The sequence below is a fragment of the Andrena cerasifolii genome, chromosome 6, assembly GCF_050908995.1.
Source record: "Andrena cerasifolii isolate SP2316 chromosome 6, iyAndCera1_principal, whole genome shotgun sequence".
Classification (NCBI taxonomy): Eukaryota; Metazoa; Arthropoda; class Insecta; order Hymenoptera; family Andrenidae; genus Andrena; species Andrena cerasifolii.
The window spans coordinates 16,893,647-16,917,756 of NC_135123.1; the positions used below are offsets into that span (position 1 = coordinate 16,893,647).

General features: G+C 39.3%; 2 protein-coding genes across 2 annotated transcripts; both read left to right on the plus strand.

Annotated features, from left to right (window-relative positions):
* Window positions 1–1,098: 1,098 nt before the first annotated feature.
* LOC143369553 (UPF0193 protein EVG1) lies at window positions 1,099–3,364 on the plus strand. Its single transcript, XM_076813638.1, has 5 exons — window positions 1,099–1,699; window positions 1,968–2,101; window positions 2,199–2,295; window positions 2,582–2,725; window positions 2,799–3,364. The coding sequence occupies exons 1-5, from the start codon at window positions 1,603–1,605 to the stop codon at window positions 3,017–3,019; spliced, it is 693 nt and encodes a 230-aa protein (XP_076669753.1). The 5' UTR covers window positions 1,099–1,602; the 3' UTR covers window positions 3,020–3,364.
* A 329-nt stretch (window positions 3,365–3,693) lies between these two features.
* LOC143369544 (sorting nexin-8) lies at window positions 3,694–23,983 on the plus strand. The gene is made up of 9 exons (XM_076813621.1): window positions 3,694–3,931; window positions 4,599–4,726; window positions 17,858–17,990; window positions 20,116–20,309; window positions 20,496–20,613; window positions 20,966–21,425; window positions 22,297–22,513; window positions 22,810–22,998; window positions 23,203–23,983. The coding sequence occupies exons 1-9, from the start codon at window positions 3,907–3,909 to the stop codon at window positions 23,287–23,289; spliced, it is 1,551 nt and encodes a 516-aa protein (XP_076669736.1). The 5' UTR covers window positions 3,694–3,906; the 3' UTR covers window positions 23,290–23,983.
* The last annotated feature ends 127 nt before the right edge of the window (window positions 23,984–24,110 follow it).

Below are 24,110 nucleotides of genomic sequence, written 5' to 3' on the forward strand. Positions count from 1 at the left end.
TACGCTTTTATTACAACTTCGCAAAAATCGCGTCTCCTTGATTTCTGTGTTATTAACCTTTAGGGGACCGGCAAAGCCCTTTTTGGGACTTTGAGTAAGCACACTACTCAAAAATGATTTAAAGTATAAATACGTATGTGTGTGCTAGTGTTCGACTGTGTTTTTGTCAGTGGCGGATTTAACAGGGCGGCCGATGAGCAGTTGCCACCTGGGCCCCTGCACAGAAGGCCCCCAAGGCCCCGTCCTTAAAAAAAATTATGATTTTATCCAAACTATGCTTTTTTCTGTATTATCACACTGAGCCCGGTTTTAGTAAACTACCGCTTTATTTTCCCAAAAAATGGGCCCCTGCTCAGAAGGCCCCCCTAAGGCCCAGTCTTCAAAAATAGATTATGATTTTATGCAAGCATTATATTTTTTTATATACTTTTCTGTACACTTGCCCCCTTTTATTAAAGTAGCTCTTCATTTTCCCAAAAAATGGGCCCCTCAGAACGTTTGCCACTTGGGCCTTTTTTCTTAAATCCGCCACTGGTTTTTGTGTATATTCGACTATAAATTCGTTCGGTTTAAAAGAACACAAAAAATACGACAAAATAAAATAGTTCCTGAAACAACACAAGAGTACCAAAAATAATAAATAAAAACATGGAAAAAAGAAGAAAATATTACTTTCTACGCCTACGTCGTTAGCTCTGGGTAACGCTAAAAGACAGTTCTCTGAATTTTGGTAAGTATATGTTTACTCGTTTAAGTCAGTAAAACTGCCATGAGGGTAAAACATTTTTACAATCCGACTACAGATTCGTAATCAGCAGTATCAAAAACCCCCAGACATACTATATTTTTAAATTAAGAAAATGTTAAAAATTTTAGTACCGTTCCGGACTTGTAAGGCCCCTTTTGTGGCTCTGTGCAAGTCCTCTAATTCTGCACAAAATATACGTTATATATAAATTTTTGGAAACTGAAAGCCACTATTTTTTTAAAAAAAAATCCGGTCCTCTAAAGGTTAACTTTGCGGAACACCACTAACTATTTTGTAAAAGAATTAGCTCTTGCTTGTGTTTCATTTAAGTGACTATGTTACTGGTGGCTTAAGAAAGGGATACGCAATTGATAAATCCTAAAACTGTTCAAGCAGATTGTCCAAGAAACTTGAGACATAGATACATCACACCAAGGGGATGAATTAGATGAAAAAGGTTTAAATGAATCCGCGTTTGGAAATTAATAGGAAATTGAAAATATAGGCGAGTCACTGATTTAGAAGCGAGCGAGCTTATGTTTCTCAAACAAGTACGCTCAAACTTCATTAGAATTATTAATCACAAACGATTTCGAAGCATCGCTATCCCACAGTTACGAGGAAACAGTTGGGGGTTCGAAGCGCAGCTTGAAAGTTAGTTCGATCGAGTTGAATCATCTTCGATGTAGCCATAGAAACGTCGCGTGAACTTCGTGCCCGTTTGTATCGCTGCGAGCACTTTCCACGATTGTTTCGGCTTCAGCGTGTCACGGACCGTGGCAGTTGGTTCGCGGCTATCAAGCTATGCCCTCGCGTTGACGATCTCAAATACGATCATTGCAGGAGGTTACAGAATGGACCGGAAGTATCAGAGGGTCGAGATGGGGGCGGGCGCGTTCCACCACCCCCCGAGAGCGAAATACAGCGAGGAGACGAGAAGTCTGATAAAACGTGAGCCAACACGCTGCAAATCTCCATTGATTAAATTCTTCACTTATATTATTATATATATTTCTGTAATAAAACGATCGGAAGGCGCATGTAATAGAAAATACGTAGTACAAAACAATTTTGACAAAGAGTTATATTTCGCGCGACGTCCAAAAGGATTTTACACATTTTTGAAAAATAGCAGATTAAACAATTATTACTATGATCGTCTTCGAAGATCGTGATCCATTTTTGTTTAAATGCGTGCTTTATGAACGTTTCGCTTTAGTTCTGATGGAAGAGTCTAAAGTGAGCATGCTGCAGAGGAAGTGTATTCAAGAAGCGATGGATAAGGGTGAGTCCTTGCCTGTTCTCACGGATAGATCGAAGGGGAAGCTGAGTAACCGTAACAATGATTACCAGGTAAATTTTCTAGTGTGATTGTTGATGGATACTGATGAAATTTTCAATGGAAAATCAATTTTATTGTTCACCCGATTAATACGTAGGACGTTCGTAGGTCATAATGCCCACCGTTTGGAATAAACGGACGCAGGATATGATTATTAAGAGTGGCGCGTATGAGAGGGAACAATATAGAAGAACCTCCCCTTTACGTAAGATCCCATAGTTGCAATCATAATAATTATCGAAACTATTTGAATAATTCTAGTATGATTTATTTAACGCCATAGTTGATGCTTCAATTCAGATATGTGTAGTATAATCCTTTGACCAGCAGTACAAGATTAGAAGTGATTAATTAATTATCAAGTGCAGATGTTAATTAAATAATATCTGGGGATATCTTCATTATTTCTTGTCCATTATTCGAATCGAAGTGTTATATATAAAGGAGGAAGTTTATCGAAGTTCCGATTTCGTTTTCAATCCAAAATTTAGGCAACAAAGAGAAACAAAAACGTCATCTGGCTTGTATGATGGCGTACGGTAAGGAGATGCCTGAAACTCCTCGCGAGCCAAGGATTCTTCATAAAGACAGACGAGAGCCTCGTATTCCTACAGATGTAGATCCTATGGATGATTGTAAGTGAAGAAAATAAATATACATATTTCTATTTTGCATTGTACGTGCCACTTTTTCACATTAATTTCGCAGTGGTTCGAGGGATTCAGGAAAGAATGGAATTCTTGGATGACATGGAATGCCTTGGTTTGGGAAAGAAGTACCGTCCGATAATACAGCAAGAAATAGCGCATAAACTGCGACTAATCGAGTCGATAGACAAGCAAAAGTCTAAGGAAGTTCGGAAAGAAATAAGGAAACTTGAAAAACCGTTGCCAAAACCGCTACCTTTGGGACAACTGGATGAAAATTAACGATTCTTATAAATTTCAATCTTCCTTCAATCGAGATGATGATATTTTCTATCCAATTTATAATAAAATATCTCGGTGATAATAAAGTATCTCAGGAGAGAATTGAAACTATAGTAATATTAAATACTTCTTCCGTTTTCAATAACATTCATCATTTAAAAGATCCGATGCTTCACGAACGCCCATGGATTTGCAGAATTAGTGACATCAATTTAAAATCTACATCGCCAGAGTTCGCTCAGAAAGAAATATTTCCCACTAATTCTAAAGTAAAATTTCCTTTTCTCTATTAATAATAAAGAGAAACGTTTAAATATCCTCAGTGTGTTCACCGACACGAGAACCATCTCAAGAAAATAATCGCATAAGTAATCGGTAAGGAAAACAATAAAAAAATAAAAAGCATTTTCGTTCTGTTTTATTTTTACAAAAATATTTGAAAACGTAGCAAAATATATAAGGGAACAGTCGGTGAAAGCATAGAAGAAGCTTACCTTGAACGCGTAACCGATAAGCGACCCTTTTAATTAATAACTCTGCGCAGTGAGAAACCCCGTAGGTACGAAATTCCCGCGCAAGGGTTCCTCGGACCGCGCAATTGGGACGAGTGGGAGGGCGCATGCGCGGCGGGAGAAATAAGAGCAGCCGTCTGGAGAAATCGCGCTAGTCGTCAGTTGTGCGCCACACGGCAATGGCGTATGGTGTTCGTGGTTTCGTGACGTTGCCCCTACCCCGTCGGCGGATCGTATTGTTCGTTCAGAACGCGCAGCACGAGTGCCCGTGAACCGTTTAACGCAGAGACGATCGCGTAAGTGTGACAGTGACTGCGAAAAGTTGGAGTGCAAACAATCCTCGCAGGATCCCGGATGATCTACAAGTGATCCAACATGGCGTCGACCGATCTGTCGTTCGGTAAATGATGAACCCGTACCGCGCACCTTTGACAAGGTCTCCCCCGAGGTCGTCCGGTTTTTAAAAGCAGCGTGTGCTCCCTTTCAACGCGTCCAACCTCGTCGACTCTCTATTACCAAGCTTTCCGTGGCATAGCAAACTGGCGCGTTCGTTAATGCCTGCATGTTTTCTCGGCTAGATGTTCCAGGAAACCGCTTAGACATCTCTAGTCTGCAATTACTTCCTCAACGATTCCTCGGAAATTGTGCATTAGACATGTTTATTTTAGAACTCCGCGACAGGCGAGCTTAGAGTCTCCGGAGGGAATCGAAAGCAAAGAGAGTAACAGAATTGGGATACAGTAAGGCCGGTATTCATAGTCGCTACTTATTCTTAAGCAAATGCTTAAGCGTGCGGCGTCCTCTACTAACCTAGTAGCTAGTAAAGAATGCCGCATGCTTAAGCATTTGCTTAAGAATATGTAGCGACTATGAATACCGGCCTGAGATTAATGAAGTGACAAACGATCGCGTATACTTGCGCGCGTTTGTTTTATTGCGTAAATATCTGACGATCTCTGGCGAGAGCTGTTCCTTTCGCAATGGCCTCGTGAAAAGTGAAATTTCACGATTTCCCGCGAAGTGACGATGACCTTTTATTTTGTTTTCCGTGTGGCGCGCGGAACCAGGCTGCATACCGGCGTTCTACAGAGAAGTCTACGAGAAGATTTGCTCCCCCACCAGTGGAAATGTGGAACGAGAGGTGTTTAAATCCCTTCTTGTCAAGTCCCAGCTGAGCAGCTCCATTCTCAGCCAGGTATGTCCTCTCTTCTCGTTTCCTTCTCGCCTCTTTCTCGGCTCCTTCCTTGTCGTGGCCCGCCACGTACCGGTGCACACGATCAGGAGGAGGGATCTACTGTTTTTAACTCCGTAGAGCAGTTTCTTCGCACGGTGCGCCGTTCACGTTAGTGCCACTGTTATGTGGGTATTATTATAACCTCTTCCGTGTGACGAACGACTGTACCTGCTTCCTGCACCGCGGATGGGGAAACGTCCCCAATTAAGCGCCTCCTTTATCTATTCAAAATCCATTTAAATCGAAGGATTATCTTTAAGGGGAGGTTCTGGTCTAGAGCCCCAAAAAATAGGTGATATTTAGGAATTAATTAAAGGAAAACTACTATATATAATTTAATGGGACTTGTTGCATTGTATTAAGGATGTCTTATGTTATAGAAATATATTTTTTGTTTTATAATTAATCAGTGCAAACAGCCCTGGGGAGTCGTTACAGTTAAGGCGTCAAAAAATTGATCCAAATCGGTGGGACCTGTATCTCTAAAAGTTATTATCCGATTCGACTGAAACCTTTTTTATTTTGAAGATTATTCTTTTTTCTAGGGGGGGGGGCTAAGAAAAAATTACAAAAATTACATTTTTTTTAGAAAATAACGACACTTCACGTTTGAAATCACTTTTCCCTGTATTTTTCGTCCTTTCAACGCCTTTAAAAATTATAAATTTTCAACTTTTTGTAATTTTTTTAGTCCCCCCCCCCCTAGCCAAAAGAATAATCTTCAAAATAAAACAAGTTTCAGTCGAATCGGATAATAACTTTTGAAGATACAGGTCTCTCCGTTTTGAGAACACTGTTTCGAGAAAAACGCATTTGAAGTTTTACGTGAGCGCCGAGTAGCCGGTTGTGACCCATGTATTTGCCGCGACTCAAATGCCTACAACTTGGGGAATTTTACGAATTTCAACAAATCCTTTTAAACCCGTATTCCTAAAAGATTGAACATTCGAAAAATGATATAAAAAAAATCGACATTTATACCAGAACCTCCCCTTAAGTGCATTTAAACCGTACATTTATTTTTAATGCTCAATCGGCAGAATTTAAATCTGAAATTCTTAACAGGTCTCGAGAATCACTTTTAAGGCAGAACTAAGTTTCGATGGATTTTCAAAATCGATTTTCTCGAAAAATAGTCTCATTCGAAGAAGAATCCCCACTTAGTTTTGCATGATAATTAATTTCACTCGCAGTTGTGCCATATTTGCTGATTATCGACGATGCTTGACGATTGTTCAAAGTTGATTTTCTCGATATAGGAGCCTCTCGTGGAGAAATTTTATTCCACATTTCATACTTACTTTTTCTCGTAGAAAATCGCTACCCCTTCAGTTGTACCAGCTACTACGAAACACCCTGCAACTTACCGATATACTATTGTACTCATTTAATGTTCGTTATGAATCGTATTGATGCGGTTAGATAACGAATCGAAGGCGCAACGGTACATACTTACCTACCTACGGTCTACGTGCCGAAACAGATGCCACGTGAATAAATTTGCTGCATAGCGGTTCACCGGCTAGGAAAACCGTTTCGGAATTTTTACGTCCGTGACGGGACTCACGACGATTAAACAATTCCAGGAAGCGTTCTTCTCTACGATTACTAGAATGTATATCGGAACGAAAATGAGCGATAAGGAAAAGAATCTCAGATAGAATCTCGTTTACGATGACGGACGTTCTCTCATAGATTTTCAATCGATTCTGTAATTACGTTTACTGGTTCCAGTCACTTTAACTATTACTGGGGTCTACAAAATTTGTAACTCTTTTCCAGCGAAACTATATCTTCCAAAAAATCATGTGTTAGTCAAGTACACTTGTACTCGATGAATTTCCAAACTCGATTTTCTGGAAAATTGCGTTCTTCAAGGATAGGTTTATTTTGTTTTGCGTTGAGCACTTCTTGTAAATAGAGTGGATTATTGTCAAATTGTGGCCCCTAAGTAGTATCATATTTCCTCCTTCGAACTGGTAATGAGTAATTCTTACTCCAGTCACTTTTTAGAAAAATTCAAAAGCTGTAGATAATATCCAGGTGTGCACTTTTAGGTGGCCCATGCTAGGTAGCTACATATTTACCTTTATTTCCTGTAGAATAGCTGTGAAATTTCTTTGTAATGGACCAGTGATTCTCAACCTGTGTATCCTGAAGTATTTTCTGTTTTTTTTGTTAATAATATTAAATTACAATTATATTCTGAAATGCCAATTTTTAATGTGTCTTTTTTGTCTTATTAAAATTACCTTACCTTATATGAAGGGAGGGGAATGTCGCAGGTTATTTGAATACTATAAAAGGGGTTCGTGACTCAAAAAAGGTTGGAAAACACTGTAATAGAGGATAATGATTATCTGAAAAAATGTGTAAAATCGATAATGTTTATGTTTATTATTCCATGCACAATAGACAGTCCCCCGTACATCGTTTCCAAAGATTATTCATCGTCATAGTTAATTTTCTACCCGTTGAGCAAAGTTTTTCTTCGCAGCGATTGAATTGTGCCACGTCTGCTGGCAGTATCGCCATTACTTTATCATTAACACGCCCGTTGATGATAGTCTGCATGGACGCCCCCTTGCAGTGGTAGGAAGATTATGCAGCAGGGTCAACTATAACCATAGATACATTCTAAAAATCTCTAACACTTCCTTCCTTGAAAATCATCATTTTCATATCCTTTTTCTACAGTCGCGTCGGAAAGTAAGTTAACACTATTTAAAATCGCATAACTTTTTTAAAATTGATCCAAACGACGTGAGTGTTTTTTTAGAAGCTAGCGGAATTAGTTTTCTAGGTGACGTGTTTCGTCGTTTTGAAAAAAATTGCAACTGGTCGGAATAGCGATGAAAATAGTGAAGGTCGTTTTTTTTTTTAAATTTTTTCTGAGCCTGTAATAAAAATTCAAAAAACCCGTTTGTGGATTGAAGTAAGTTGTATACATGCTGAAAATTTCATCTAAATCGGTTAACGTTGCTCTGAGCTGCACAGGTTTAAAGATCGCAGAATAAGGGCGAAAATCGCGAAATTCCCGAAATCAGTGATTTTCGCCCTTATTCTGCGATCTTTAAACCTGTGCAGCTCAGAGCAACGTTAACCGATTTAGATGAAATTTTCAGCATGTATACAACTTACTTCAATCCACAAACGGGTTTTTTTAATTTTTATTACAGGCTCAGAAAAAAATTTAAAAAAAACGACCTTTACTATTTTCATCGCTATTCCGACCAGTTGCAATTTTTTTCAAAACGACGAAACACGTCACCCAGAAAACTAATTCTCCTATCTTCTAAAAAAAAAAACACTCAAGTCGTTTGGACGAATTTAAAAAAAATTTATGCGATTTTAAAGAGTGTCAACTTACTTTCCGATGCGACTGTATATCTATCTGTCCAGTGACGTTAATTATTATCACCACGTTCTCTGATTTTTTAACCCACTTCCGTGATTCAAGCTATCATTACAAGGACCATTGGAATCGATCTTACTGCCACGGTCGCTGAAAATAAGTTCAGCAATCATTAAACTCCAATCGATGTCATCCAGCTTTTGTTCACCCTGCTTTTAATCTCGGTGCAAATAAATACTTCTGTAAGTATTTCTTATGGAAGGTCATTCGAAGATCATCACGAATAACTGACAATTATTTTTCTCTGCTACGTGAAGCTATAGCTTTCAATTCTTTTGTTCAGGCGGAAACAATCGTTATTAATTGAGAGGGAAAAAATTCCGCTTATTTTCACGTCGATAAGCCCACGCGTTTCACGTGTGACATTACAGAGAATAAATGGCCTTGAATATAAAATTCTGCTACGCCTGTCGTGGTTAATATTTTAAAAGCCGGTAGACACTCGTAAAAAGTCTTTATCTCTGCAAATTAGTATTCGTTGGCCCTCGCTGCATAAATAATCGAACAAGCTTTCTGTGATGAAATAAAGTATGTCTGATCCTCATTATTATTACTGAATATTATAGAGGAAAATTTATTCAAATTTAACTGTTTCGCGGGCTTTGAATAGCGTCGCAAGTGTCAAATAATATTCTATCTAGTTTGTGTAATAGATAACAGGAACCCAGATCTAGAACTTCCTCTAGAAAATCCTATACAGAGTTCAAAGTCTTTCAACTCACTGCGTAACAGTTTTAGTGATTCAAATTCCACTCAGTTTGTTAAAATCGTTTTTATTTTATACTGCAAGTGGCAAATATCGTGGACCATAAATCTCGATAAGACAATTTCTACATTCCAATGGACGTTCTTCTAACAGAAACCCAGATCTAGAACTTCCTCTAGAAAATCCTATACAGAATTCAAAGTCTTTCAACTCACTGTGTAACAAATTTTCAAATCACAGTGACTCAAATTCCACTCAGTTTGTTAAAATCGTTTTTATTTTATACTGCAAGTGGCAAATATCGTGGACCATAAATCTCGATAAGACCATTTCTACATTCCAATGGACGTTCTTCTAACAGAAACCCAGATCTAGAACTTCCTCTAGAAAATCCTATGCAGAATTCAAAGTCTTTCAACTCACTGTGTAACAGATTTTCAAATCACAGTGATTCAAATTCCACTCAGTTTGTTAAAATCGTTTTTATTTTATACTGCAAGTGGCAAATATCGTGGACCATAAATCTCGATAAGACAATTTCTACATTCCAATGGACGTTCTTCTAACAGAAACCCAGATCTAGAACTTCCTCTAGAAAATCCTATACAGAGTTCAAAGTCTTTCAATTCACTGTGTAACAAATTTTCAAATCACAGTGATTCAAATTCCACTCAGTTTGTTAAAATCGTTTTTATTTTATACTGCAAGTGGCCAAATATCGTGGACCATAAATCTCGATAAGACCATTTCTACATTCCAATGGACGTTCTTCTAGCATTGCTGTTCGACGTTTCCCGCGCAAATACAGCGTTAACATTTCGCAATCGTGTGCGAATATATTACTGGTCCTTTAAAGGGACATCCCGACGCTGATACTTGTTGCAGTGAAACACTGATGCATGCATCATGATGCAGGTTTCGTGACTCTTGGATTTTGCTCACCCGCCCAGCTGATGAGCAAGATGCCAGTTCTGCTTCCGATGCTGAAACACGGAAACCGATCTGCAGACGTAGCAACATGTATCACGAAACCTGCATCATGTTGCATGCATCAGTGTTTCACTGCAACATGTATCAGCGCCTGGATGTCCTTTAGAATCGTTGGTATCAGATCGTACTCTACGACGACGTGAAACGTTGAGGCAGCAAAAACTGGCTAATATTGCACTGTGCGGTCAGTTTACTCGAGATGTTCCATTGGCGATCGTGCAAGCTCGAATGAAGAAGCTTCTACGTATAAAAATAAATCGAAAACGTGGAACGAGATTTTGTTGTATGGACTTCCATTTCCGAGATAAACGGTTTCGAAAATCTGTCGAGGACGCATTCAATTATTCACGCTATGTATGATAATATTTACAGGCGAAATGATCCCTTGTGTAAAAATAAGCCTTGGTTGTGCAATAATTATTTCTCGAATGAAGCTTCGGGTCGAGGAAGTAGGCTTCCAAAGTTCTTGAGTACTTGAGTAATTATCAAGATCTGGAATTAATTACACTGCCGTACATAAGTATTAGAACACCTGTTGCATTTCCCCCAAAATGTGATAGAGGTTGAACACTTTTCAGTGCTTTTCATTTAAAATACCAAATTAAGTAGAATTTGTTACAGTTCAATGAATTGTCAACGTGTTTCGCAATCATTTCACACAGAGCAGGTGTCTTAACACTTTAGAACGATTCGTACCCGAAAAACTTTCAAAATTAAGCTTCTTGATAACGGAAGGCCGTTGAAAGAAATTTTATTCTACAAATTTTATTCTACATTTTCGATTTGTTTTTGTATAAACGTTCAGGCCCCACTCGATTGTATGTACCGGGATTACTGGGACAGTTTGTATAAATTACACCCATCTCTGCAAAGTGATTCAGCTCGGTGCAGCAGCTTATTCCAGAAGCATCTCGTCCACGCGTGACAGAATTGAAATATTGCGCGTGTACTCTTATTGCGCGTGAATTTATCGTGGTCTCGAGCGTTATCAGGATATTGTTTTTTTTTTACGAAATAAAAATGGAGTCCGACGAGCGAACACGCACGATTGCAGAAGAAATTAGAAGCAGTAGAGCGGGACGGCACGATACACTGTGCAACACAGGGATTGAACGTCGCGTCTCGTTCATTGACTAACGACACAATCAAAATAACGTTACGTGGGTCGCTGCTTTATCGTTAACCACCGCAGATCGCTATAAATAGGCCGATCTCGAGCGATACCTATCGCGTAAAATGATGGGGTTCCAGGGATTCGTCGATTGTTGCATATCATGATTGCTAAATACATAATTGAAATAAAGAGGAGTTCGTCGGGAAGTTTTAATCATTTGTAATACCGTCCGCGCGATTTCTTCGAGGAATCGTTTTTCTGTAATTTAACGATATTCTAAAATCGATTTGTACAGGTGAAATACATAATTTAACATGCAAATATAGTTCGAGTTAAGGAAGTTTTATTTCGAGTTGTAGAGGTGGTTACAGCGGAGCGGAAGGGAATGAAGACAATTTTTGAATTATAGAGGTTTTCGAGTTATCGAGGTTCGAGTTATCGAAGTTCGAGTTATCGAAGTTCGAGTTATCGAAGTTCGAGTTATCGAAGTTCGAGTTATCGAAGTTCGACTGTACTATCAATTTTTTAATATGATCTTTCTACTATCAACTTTCCACTATCACGTTTTTACTATCAATTTTTCACTATGATCTTTCTACTATCAACTTGTCATTATCAACTTATCACTATCAACCTGCCAATATTAATCTTTCACTGTCACCTTTTCAACTAATCAACTTGCGCGAAATATTCTTACGCCCGTCGACCCTTCACCAGAAAACTAATAATCCAACAACCCCTATCACCCACCCCCGCTTTCACTCCAACTCCCCTCGCGTTTCTAGCACCACCACCAACAACCACTCGCGAAAAACCGAATAATATCGCATTGTCCTTTCACGAGCAATCGTACTTCAACGGTCTGCAGTTTCTCAGAGCCATCGGACGACGCGAAAGGGGCTCGTTGGCGCAGAAAGAGCCACCTGTGACGAGCAAACTCTCAGCTTTCGCGGCGATTGTTCGCGAGCACCGTGCGCTACGAACGAGCAGAACTCATTTTCATTGTGGCCTCCTATCTCAGTGAACTTGATCAACGATTAAGGTTTAATGACACACGTGGGACCGGCGGTAAGACAAGGACCCAGCCGCATTCGAGCAGTGAGAACGTTCACGCCGAGCTGCGCATTTATGCGTCTGTGTTGTACAGCTGCATCCACGTCTCATCCACTCGCTTTTCCCCTTTTCCATCCCTTTGTCTAGTTTTCCCTCTGACATCATCGAGGACTCCTTTCCTGCCGTGCACCTTTTACGTCGCTCACTTGCGCTTTCCTTTTGTTCAATTGTTTTATTTCACACTGCTTCTTTTCACCGTTTTAAAGATGTGCCTCCATTGATAGCTCCTTTTGCGCGCCCTTTTCCTTTCATGCGCCATTTTTTGTTCTATTGCTCGGCAGAGTGGCACGAATACTCACCACCTTTTCGGCTGTATCGTTGGTTACGTTCCACTTTAAACGCAGCTAAATCAGATTCCACTCGTAACCATATCCGATAGGTTTGGAGCACAAGCTTAGCAGGATATTGTTTTTGGGTGTTCACCGGGCGATTATCACAGAAATTATTAAGAGTGATTGCAGAGGAGGAATAAATCAGCTTGGCAGGGTATAATATTCGTTAAAAATTGCAGATACGATTCGTTAAATGGAAACTCAACTGCATCCCGTTACGAAACTGCATTGTTAGCGTAATAATGGACTGGTGTAGCTTCTTATCGTGCTCTGATCACACATTTTATACAATAGCAGGGCTCGTTCTAATTGAAAATACCTTTCATGTTGTCCCGTTGTTAGACGTCGAAGATTGCGGGCCTCGGCTTACAATTAGGGATATTTAGCAGTGAGACCTGTTTTCATTAAGGAAGCATTTACAGTCTCGGCGCCGTTTCCAGGCATAAACGGTATAAAGTCTGAGAGGATAAATACATTAATTCGTGTTTGTCTTGAGAGATTAAATGCCGGATGCGCGAACAGGTTTGAAATGTTTTTAAAGGAATTTTAAATAGCTGATTTAATTTAATATTTACCAGAGAGTGTAAGGTATTTAAAGAGGCCTCTTTGGCTAGGAATCTTTGATGACTTTATGATATGCCCGCATCGTAAATGTTTCAGTATTTTCACGCGAGACGCTTATTTTGATTTACGACTGGTAGTTTAGATATATTCGTTGGTAGTGATTTAGAAAACGTAGAAGTGTGGATGCATACAGAATATTAGTCGTTAGTTACGAAAGGGTTGTGCGTAAAAGGCCATTGGTTTTGATGGAACATAAATTGTGGCCCCTAGGTTTGATGGAATATAAGTTAGAAGTCCTAGCTTCTAAAGGATGTAAGTTAGGACCTCCAAGGTTCGAAGAAATATAAGTTGGAACTTCTAAATACGAAGGAAAATAAGTTGGAACCCTTAAGGCTCAGAAAGTATAATTGGAGATCCCTAAGGTTGAAGAAATATAAGTTGGAACTTCTAAGTACGAAGGAAAATAAGTTGGAACCCTTAAGGCTCATAAAGTATAATTGGAGATCCCTAAGGTCGAAGAAATATAAGTTGGAACTTCTAAGTACGAAGGAAAATAAGTTGGAACCCTTAAGGCTCATAAAGTATAATTGGAGATCCCTAAGGTCGAAGGAATATAAGTTGGAACTTCTAAGTACGAAGGAAAATAAGTTGGAACCCTTAAGGCTCATAAAGTATAATTGGAGATCCCTAAGGTCGAAGGAATATAAGTTGGAACTTCTAAGTACGAAGGAAAATAAGTTGGAACCCTTAAGGCTCATAAAGTATAATTGGAGATCCCTAAGGTCGAAGGAATATAAGTTGGGACCCCTAAGATCGACGAAGTATAACTTGAAACCTTTAAGATCAATTGAATATAAGTTGGGACCTCCAGGGTTCGAAGAAATACAACTTGAAACTCCTAGGTTCGAAGGAATATAAGTCAGATTAATCGATTGTAATCAATTACTAACAAGTTCAATTCTGTGGAGCACACCATAGTTCACATTACTCCACGTTCTACTGCATCGCGATAACTGTGTAAATGTAAGCAAATTGGAGCCACTCACCTAACTTCCTATTCCTTGAATCGAACCTTCAAATTTCAGCATCGCGTTCTCAACGTCACAAATTCTTATTATTCACAGCCTCACGGTCTACTTACAAGCCGTATCGTTTATCATAAAATGGATGGACCAAAATGGTATTGCAATCCCATTCCCTTGGGATTTCTCTGGGCTCTGATTCCCTTCAACATGGGATTCGACAAATTTAAAAAAGCATTACTTCTATTATAATATTCCCATTCCTTGCGTTGAATATCTCACAATGGCAATCGTTTCTTGAAACTTAAGTAGAATTGGCACGCCACTATTATTATTCCCAGGGGGCTCTAATCTAGTAGCCTTCTCGCCGAGGAATCGAATCAGGAGTCGTCGATTGCCCAAAGACAGGCTCGTCAGCCCAGAATCTAGAATGCAGGTAACGTGCAGTCTCTGCAGGGTCTGCCAGATCGGTGAAAGACAGAGAGGTAGTGGGAACGATAGAAGGAGAAGTGGCATGGGGCAGCAAGGTATAAAAATTCTCGGAATGCAGTTACTTTCATTTATGGCCTAATCCTTTGGAATCCTTCGTCAGTGTTAACCGAGGTTGCGCCGTTAGTCGAGTGGATCGCGTCGATTACGATACATTATCTGACTTCGAATTCAACCTTCTGTCTTTCGCGCGTGCAATGTTCTCCGATTCGATTTGCCTGCACTGTCTTTTTCTCTCCTATAATGGGAACTCCGTGTCGCGGCAACGGCTCACAGTGATTATTGCCGATTATTAGCCACGTGACTTGGACAGACTTCATGATTTCATAACACACCAGATTGTATGGTAATTTTCATTATTTATTAGAACATTGTTTGATACTATTGAAATTGTCCTTCGAGTGGAGTCCTTCATGATTAATCTGGAGGGCAGTCAAGAATGACGTGCTCAACATTTTTAGCAGTCTGTTAGGTGATAATGTAGTTTCGATTAATTCACTGTAGTAATGCGTGCTACATGGCGAATTAATTTGGTTTAGAAGGTGATAATGCGTGAAGGTTTAGTCAGTGGTTAGGTTTATATATGGCTGTTTGATTGAGGGGGATTGCGCCTTGTTGGGCCGAAAAATAGGTAATTTTGTTATGAATTTTTTGTACAAAAACGGTTCGACAAACTAATTTGAGGCTTGGCAGGCTGTTTTATTGTGTCTTGAACTATTGTTCTGAATTTTATTGTGGCAGTGAAAAGAAAATATGGCAGATGCAGAGAGAGCGTTGAAAAATAATCGGGTGGCCCTGGCGTTGACGAAAAGTACTGTAAGGGTTATCCGAAACACGAAAAGGAAATAGGATTCTTACACTATATGAATGTGGCTATGGACGGTAGCAGATTTATTGCCGTATCTGTTACCGTTCCTTTTTTATTTAAAGAAGTTTTCCCGATTTTGAGGCAAAATCTTTTTCAAACTCAAATCTGGGCGTTTCATCTTCTTCAAAAGGCTGCCATTTTAACATTTTTTTATTTTTCTTAACGCATCTACTACCACTCATAGCCACATTCGTATAGTTTAAGAACCTCTGTCCCTTTTTGTGTTTCGGATAACTCTCACAGTACTTTTCGTCAACGCCAGCGCCACCCGATTATTTTTCAACACTCTCTCTGTATCTGCCACATTTTCTTTTCACTGTCACACACAAAATTCAGAACAATAGTTCAAGATATAATAAAACAGTCTGCCAAGCCTCAAATTAATTTGTCGAACCGTTTTTGTACCAAAAATTCACAAAGAATTTCCTATTTTTCGGCCCAACGAGGTGCAATCCCCCCTTAAAAGATACAATCCACTAATAATTCGGTTGTTAAATGATGAAGGAAGTAGCATTCGAAAGAATTCACGAGATAGTATGATAGAAATGAAAAGAAGGACGATCAAGAACAGATCGTATTTCAGAAAATGATTTTAAAAAACTGGCATCACATACCTGAATATTTGATTCGTAAAGAATCAAAGATGTGACATCAGAATCATTTTATGACTGCGTAATTTCCCAAAAACGCTGAACCTCGGGTTTTACCTTTTAACTACCAGTTCGTATTTCACATTTCGTTTCATTCTCTGTATAATATGATAATAATTGTGATTACTATTACAAAAAGGAATTTGATAAGCTACATGTTGAAGGAAATTATTTTACATAAAAAACGATCCTTCTTCCTGCTGAAACATAGTCCTTTGATTATCTGAGCATCGTGCCCCCCAATTAAATCAGTTAATTAAGGCTCCATCGTGTCTGCAGAATTGCCCATGCTGATTATTTTAAGCAGCATCTAATGGTATAATTAAAGCTCAGGAATTTTGAACGAAACGATGAGTCGAATAACATTCTGCGACGATACTGTATTTGAATCAGCTGGTAATCGGTGTAATAAAAAGAGGGAAGGTCGAATGAAAAGTATTAAAGTAATTAAGGAAATGTTGACGTCTTTGAACTCTCCGAACATCGAGAAAGCCGTTTCTGCGAACAGAATAAGGCCACGAATATTCTTCCGTGCATTCCTCCATCTTTCTCATGGTTTTCCTTGGAAACCAGTTCCACGATTTTCCCGCGCGCCTTTCGCGCAGCCGTGTTATTTCCTACTAGGCGTGCCCCCCTCGTCGATCCGAAATTACACGTCGCTGATTGCCGCGAAACGTGAAAATGAACCTCCGTGGTATCCTCTATTGATATTTCAATGCGGCGCAGGAATCGAAGTTTCAATTAAGAGGAAACTTGCTGTCGATTTCGGAGCCTTTGAATGTAATGAGAAATCAGTTTGGGGAAATAGAAAGTTGAATTTAAACAGTAGGGAATTAAATTGAAGAAATAAAGAATCGTAATTAAGAAGTGGGAAATTAAATTGGGGAAGATAGAAAATAATCGAAATCGATAAGAAAAACATTGATCAGTCACTGAAATTCTGCTCGATAATGTTACTGTTACTTCCAAAGAATACCTACTATTAAAATTATGAATTATTCAAAGTGGAACTTTCCTAAATGGGACCAAATCGATTTCCATTCAATCTATACGAACCCTGCCAATAATTCAATATCTAAAAGTGAATCAAGCGAATCCAAAGTTTGGAAAGTTTCCCTGAAAATATCATATTTAGACGAGAAGCTGCACTTGGAGCGTATCCTTTAAAATAAGTCAATTTCAATATTTAAAAATACCAAACACATAGAGCAACCTAACGAAATATGAAACATTTCTCTTTCGCTCTGTACACTTATGATTATTTCACCTAAAATGTGAGAAAAATTAGCAATCTAGTACCTACCAGCAAATTCTCTTATGCCAACATTCACGTCGCTCAATTAATTCACACAACGAAAGCTCCAAGGTTCATAAATCCTTGCCTCTCTTGATACACAGAGTCTCTTAGTGGCGGACTCAGGAGCTCTTATTTTAGAGGGGGTAAAATATGTAAAAGTACATAAATACATTTTTTAACCTTCTTTTACAAGATTTAAACTTTGCTTGTAATTTATATTTTAATATCTCTATCTGATACTATACCCTAAATAATTATACTCGCATTAATTATTAATACAGAATACTACGCAGTGTCATAATATTTTTCTATTTTATTACTCTTGGGGAGGGCGATCGCCCCTATCACCACCCACTATATCCCCTCTTGGAGTCCCGAAATTAATTACTAACGACACCATGTGCAAGAAGCGCAGCATTGCGCGGGAAGGTGATTTTCCACCCGGAATCGCCAGAGCAGCGAGGAGGGGAGTGAAAGAAAGCAGCGATAATGCGTTAAATTATTTAGTACACATTGCTTTCCTTTCTCTTAGATATGGGAACTCGTGGACAGCAAGACAGGTTATCTGACCAGGAGCGGATTGTACAAAGGCCTCGCTCTGGTGGCGTTCGCTCAACAAGGAAAGCAGCCGAGCGATAAACTCCTGGAGAACTCTGAATCCCAAGGTTGGCGTGTTTTTAATAATCTACGTACTCTACGTCGTACATTCTACGACGATGCAATCGCCCGGTTGCCTATTAGGTTGCTGCAAAAACGGTCTGTCGTATTTGTCGAGGAAGATTGGAAAAGGAATCACGAAGATTCAACGTATTCTTTAAGCCGGGAATCCACCGGAAAGCTAAGCTAAGCTATGATATGCGAGGCTATGTTTTAACGTAGCTTTTGGTGGAAACGGTTCCACAAGAATGTATTGAAGCTAATTTTTTTAAAACGTAGCATAGCATCGCATAGCTTAGCTTAGCTTCCCGGTGGATTCCCGGCTCTATTCTCCATCTGAAAAGAAGCCTTTCAGTAGCTTGTTTATAGACCTCCAGACTTGGAATTTATGAATTCTGAAACAGCACTTCTAGTGTCCACTTTGGATTAAAACAATGATGGAGATATTTAAATAAATTAGAGGCAGAGAGAGAGGCTTGTTTTTTTACCAATTTTTGCTCCACTATATCGAGTTCTGGATAATACGTTTTGTATTTCTGGTATTTTGTAATTTTATTTAAAGCAAAGCTTCGTAGACAAGTGGCAAACCCTTTTCATCGATCTGACGTGAACAGTTAGCGGTATTCTTGGCAAAATTCGTTGAACACTCCGCCAGAGAAGCTAAAGACGTACGACAGATAACATTGTGTGGCGTTAAAAGTATTTCTGTGACTCGTTATCACGCGTGTATTTCAGATAAGCTGTAGAATTGCCACGACCAACGTGTCCGTGGGAAGCAAGCTGGTTTTTAATGGTGCCACTGACCAACTCAATCAATGCTTGTTCTTCTTATCGGTAGAAAGAGACGCGCTTATCACGGCTGAGAAGGATTCGCCGGAAGTGTACGGTTCTTCCGGTATAATATCCTACCGTCGTTCCTATCAGCAACGCTCCAAAATTAATTAAACCAAAAATTTTCATTGGGCAACTTTGACCTGCAGAGTTATCAGTGTTACTTTTAATTTGCTGAAAATTTGTGCGATTTATTTAACGGCTAATTACTGTACAATCGTTAATTTGTCATTAATACAGCTTCTTTGCGTATCACGAAATATTTTCAAACGAAAATTTCTGGCTACTTCACCATTTTTCCAAATTTACATTCATTCAAAGTTCGAATGTGTATTGTAAATGATAAAAATATTTGGTAGTAGTCCACATTATTCTTGATGGTATTAATATTGTTTAGTTAATATTCTAAAGTAAAATTGGAAGGTCAAGGTATTAATCATTTCGAGACCTTTGAAAATGCCTTTAAATTTTTAAGGGATGTCCGCGTACCGATCGGTGTCACATCGTTGGCACCAATTACAAATGTGATTAATATGGTGCTGTTATCATTAGCCGCGATTGGAATTGAACTATTATCGTGTAATTTATGTCGGGCGCAATGCATACCGAGGACTTCGGTTCACAAGTTCAAGGCTATTAACGAGTCACATATTTTAACTGTTTGTCTAGTTTCCAATAATAAGACAGAATAAGAACACTTTAAATTCAAGTGCAATATTACTGAGTGGCTTCAATCTTAACTGAATTTATTTGCAAGTCGATTTTATGCGAAGTCAATTGGAGATTTCGCGCAACTTTTAGATAATTATTATTGGAAGCGAATTCCTATTCTAAATTCCTGAAGAGTTGGACAAAATTATTGAATAAATTTGATATTATTGTTGCCGAAAAGTCTCATTCCAATACTTTTAATTTAGTAGTCCTAGTATAATTTAACTGTAGTAAAGTTTACGCTTCTTTATTATTTAATACCAAAAGAAATTATCCTTGAAATAAGTCGTTCACGAAGCACGAGAAATGAATAAACGAATTGAAGCAGAATAATAAAAGACGATGTTAGTTAATAAAGTGTTTGAAGTTTCTTACTTTACTCAGCCATTTATCAAAATTTACTGCTGTTTTTTTTATGCAACAGCGATACACGAATTTCCAACCGTCTACACTTTAAATGAACATTAATTTCTCAAAACTCTTGTTTAAATAATCATTGCAAACCTTAAAAACTTGTAGGTAAATTCTAGAAGTTACGTTTATTTTGCTTTGCAGCTATTTTTGTATTATTTCTTCGTCTCTTTTTAATAGAATTACCTGTTCCTGTGCTGGGCGACCTTTCAGAGGTGACGCTTCTGGCGCAAAGGTTGCACAAAGGCAGCAATCCCGCGAAATTGAATCTCACCTACTCGGATATTTGTAACCTGGACACGATAGAGGTCAACTTGGTGCCCGAGAAGAAAGGAATTTTTCTGAAGCACGTGGAGTACCAAGTGACGAGCAAGGTATCCAAAAGAATGCACCTTTTCTATTTATTTCTGCCCTACATTCCACGTTAAAAATGGCCCTGTAGCACAAATTGAAATGACAAAGAAATTTAAGAAATTAGAGATCTAATAACACCTGCTCCATTTTTAACTTTAAAAGAATAATTCGTGGAATAGTGTATTCAAAGCTGTTTCCACTTTCAGAGGTTCAATTCCGTCGTTTATAGACGCTACAACGATTTCGTCTCGTTGCATGAGCTCCTCCTGGCAAGATTTCCATACAGGTTGATACCGAAGTTGCCGCCGAAGAAGATCGTCGGAGGTAAAGCCCCTCGACTTCGTTGCTTCACTTCAAACATTCAATACGCATCACTTCGAATGCATCCAAAATGAATCGCACTTTCACATTCGTATTTTTCCTAATTGACAATTAATCCTATTTGCATTACTTGTATAATCCTACAACCTGCTAGCCACCGCCCATTATTTAATTTAAACGGTTGAAATAGTTATGGAATCGCCTAATTAAAACACGTCCTTCGGTGAATGCATTACATATAATATCCTTCATCGGCCCTGATGTTTGGTTTAATCTTCCCAATTATTTACGGGACCAAAGTCTACCTTGACCGTTCGGAACGATACACATATTAATACTCAGCTATCGTTTGCAGCGGACTCTCAATTCCTGGAGGAAAGGAGGCGATCCCTCCTGAGATTTCTCACGGTAATAGCTCGCCACCCGGTAGTAAGCAACGGCCATATCGTACAATTTTTCTTCACTTACACCGGCGAAGAGACGCAGCACAAAATCCGCGAGGTGTTCAGGCGGGTACCGGACGAATTCGCCACGTCTGAACTTGCCTCGAAGGCGAAGGAGCTGGTGCCCCCCGAGACCCTAACCGAATTCGCGAACAGCCGCGACCAGATCAGAGTGATACTCCTCGGAATCTCTCGGCTGAAAAACATCGCCGATTGCCTGGCAATCAGATCGCACAGCTACGCAATGGACATGGCGGAATTAGGCGCGCAATTGAGCAATTTAGCCTCGGAGCCTCACGGTACCACCGCTTGGGCCACCGGTGGATCTACCATTTGGCAAGAGATGAAAAAGGGTTTCCACATCATTTCGAAGTAAGTGGTCCTCTGGTAATGGGGAAATTTAAGTGCTCAACGAGATGGACCATGGAAGGGTGCACCTTCATGAGCGAAGTTGGTTTTAGTCGCTTGGATAATGGAATTATACACCTTCGAAACTTCAAACGTGATCCGAAAGAAGACAGTTGTAGAATCTTCCATTGTAGTTTTATCTTAGCGAATTGTTATAGATGCAAAGGAGGAATGGTATCTTTCAAAGCGATCGCTGATGTAACGAGGGTCTAGTTTGCAACTACAGGCAATTTAATAATAACCAAATTCCTGTCCTCCGTCTTCAGTTAGTTAGAACATACCGCATCATTTTCACTGCACGTAATTTTGAACGAGAATTGCTGTTACGAGACGCAGTAGCTGTATATCTAACTTCCTGTTGGAATCATTCTTCATACGATGTATTCTACAAATTCGAGAAATTATACTACCGTGCACCGACCCAGTTTATTTATTACAATTATAAAGTTTATCATACGTTGCAACAATACAGTAAGGCAGAATACATTGAAAATTTTCAGCGCTAAAAGGGGCCATTTTAGCCTTACCTAAATACGAAGAAATAAAAACGAGAGCTTGAATAGAAGAATTAAGCTTCTAATCAACCATAGTCTCGCTGATTTTTATATAATAATTTGTAAATACGAGCATTCACTGATTTAGCGCGCGTTTTCAAAACAGTTACAAACAGGATTTCACTGTAATTATTGTCATCATTCTTTAAACCTGTGCCCTGCTAAACCCTCAGTAAACATTGATACCGTCGAGCAGCAGGAACGTTCGTCTTTCTGCGAGGCCACCGCAATCTTCCCCTAGCAGTTTCTCCTTTCTAATCATACGGTAATTACAATTTCAGAGAATTCAGTCTCCTCTCCACGAGGGCCCTGCAACAGGCAGTCAGAGAGGAGACGATGGTATGCGAGAGGCTGAATCTCCTTCTGGATATTTTGGTGGCGCACAGGATCCTGTGCGAGAGGCACGAGCGCGGAGTCAGCGCCGACCACCAGCGCGCATTGTCCACGATGCTGTCCTTAAAGAAACGACAAATGCAAGGAGTTATTCGCGGCACTGATGTAAGTGAATCCCCGACGGTAGTCAGGCATGTAGCAGGTGATGATGTACAGCCTTAAGAGCGGTATATTTATCTGATGATTTAACTCGACCCATTGTTACCGTGCAACCGTCATTACGTGATTATTCTGAGTTTACCCAAGGCCTCCTTTGCTAATGAGAGGGGAAAAATGTGATAATATATAATCTCGAGCCTGCGTCGTCTTACATAATCCAACCCAATTGGAAACGAGCCGCGTGCGCGGCTCGCGGGAAATTCGCTTTCTCTTCCTTTCATGAAGTTTCCCGCTGCTCGCAGACGGACACTGTCGAATATCTGGAGAACAAGATGGTCGCGCAGGAGTCCGTGATCGCTAATGTCGAGCTGCGGAACTGCTTCTCGCTGCACTGCTTGCACATGGAGACGCAGCTTGTTCACGCGCATTTGGAGATACTTGCCACGGTCTTGCAGAGCCTTGTGAGCGTGCAAATACGCGGACACTCTGAGGTAAGACTCTATGAACGATTACTTTTCAATTCTCAGCAGATTCATGACTGTTGTGATGTTTTGTGCTGTCGATATGTGAGAATTGGTAAGTGCAGCTTTGGGCAGACCGAGAAACCGAATAGAGAGACTCATCTTTGCGATATAGCTTCCTATTGTTGATTTGTAAGAAACTCATGAGTAATTGTCGCTTTGAATGCACCGTAGCTCGCTGAAGTGTGGAAACTGATAGAGCCAACAATCATGAAGTGTTTACCAGAAAAGTCAACGAACGGATCGAATGGAATTTCATAGGAAAGGGAAAGTTTCGTTCGTGCCAGGCGCTTGGCACGTATTCGGTGGCTAGATCTTTACAACTACATAGCGCGCGAGGTAAGGTATTGCTGTAAGGTAGTTTTTAAAGAAAAGGAAGACTTGCAAAGTAATTTTAATGTGTGACTGTAAGACGCCAATATCGATTTCATAAAATTCAGAGAGCATTAGATATGCGTTAAGTATCTAACTCAGATATTACGCGTGTTTTCCACGTAACGTTGATAAGTACTAATAACTTTTTTAAAAGAGTTGGGTGCGATACATATTACACGCAATGAAGCATGGAGAATCCCGTACATGCTATATTTTTTAAACAAATACGATTAGAAGACGTTTTTAGACATTCGTTGTTGTGTACTTAATATATATTTTATGATCTGATTGATACTCGTGGGATAGAGAACCATATACTATCGTGTATATAATAAGTTACGCTGTCTTCTGTAAAGATGCAGGATAGATAAAATGCTTGTATAAAAATACAAAAGAATTGTAAATAATTTTGTTCACCGAGATACTATGTTTTTATACGAGTTAAAAGTCTGACGAGTGTTAACGTGATTCCCATATGCCACGTTGATCGTGGATATTCCGAATATTTTACACACATTTATATGAAATACTGGCCTCTGTGTAATGGTAATGAAATATATTGTGACTGTATGATTCTCAATTTACTGTTCTGTATCCCTTGGGTTAATAGGCTTTCTATTCAATCTCGCTAAAGCGAATTCGAAACAGATACGGCAAAAGATGAAGGGCAATAAGAGATATGTAAAGTCTCTGTGTATAATTTAAGC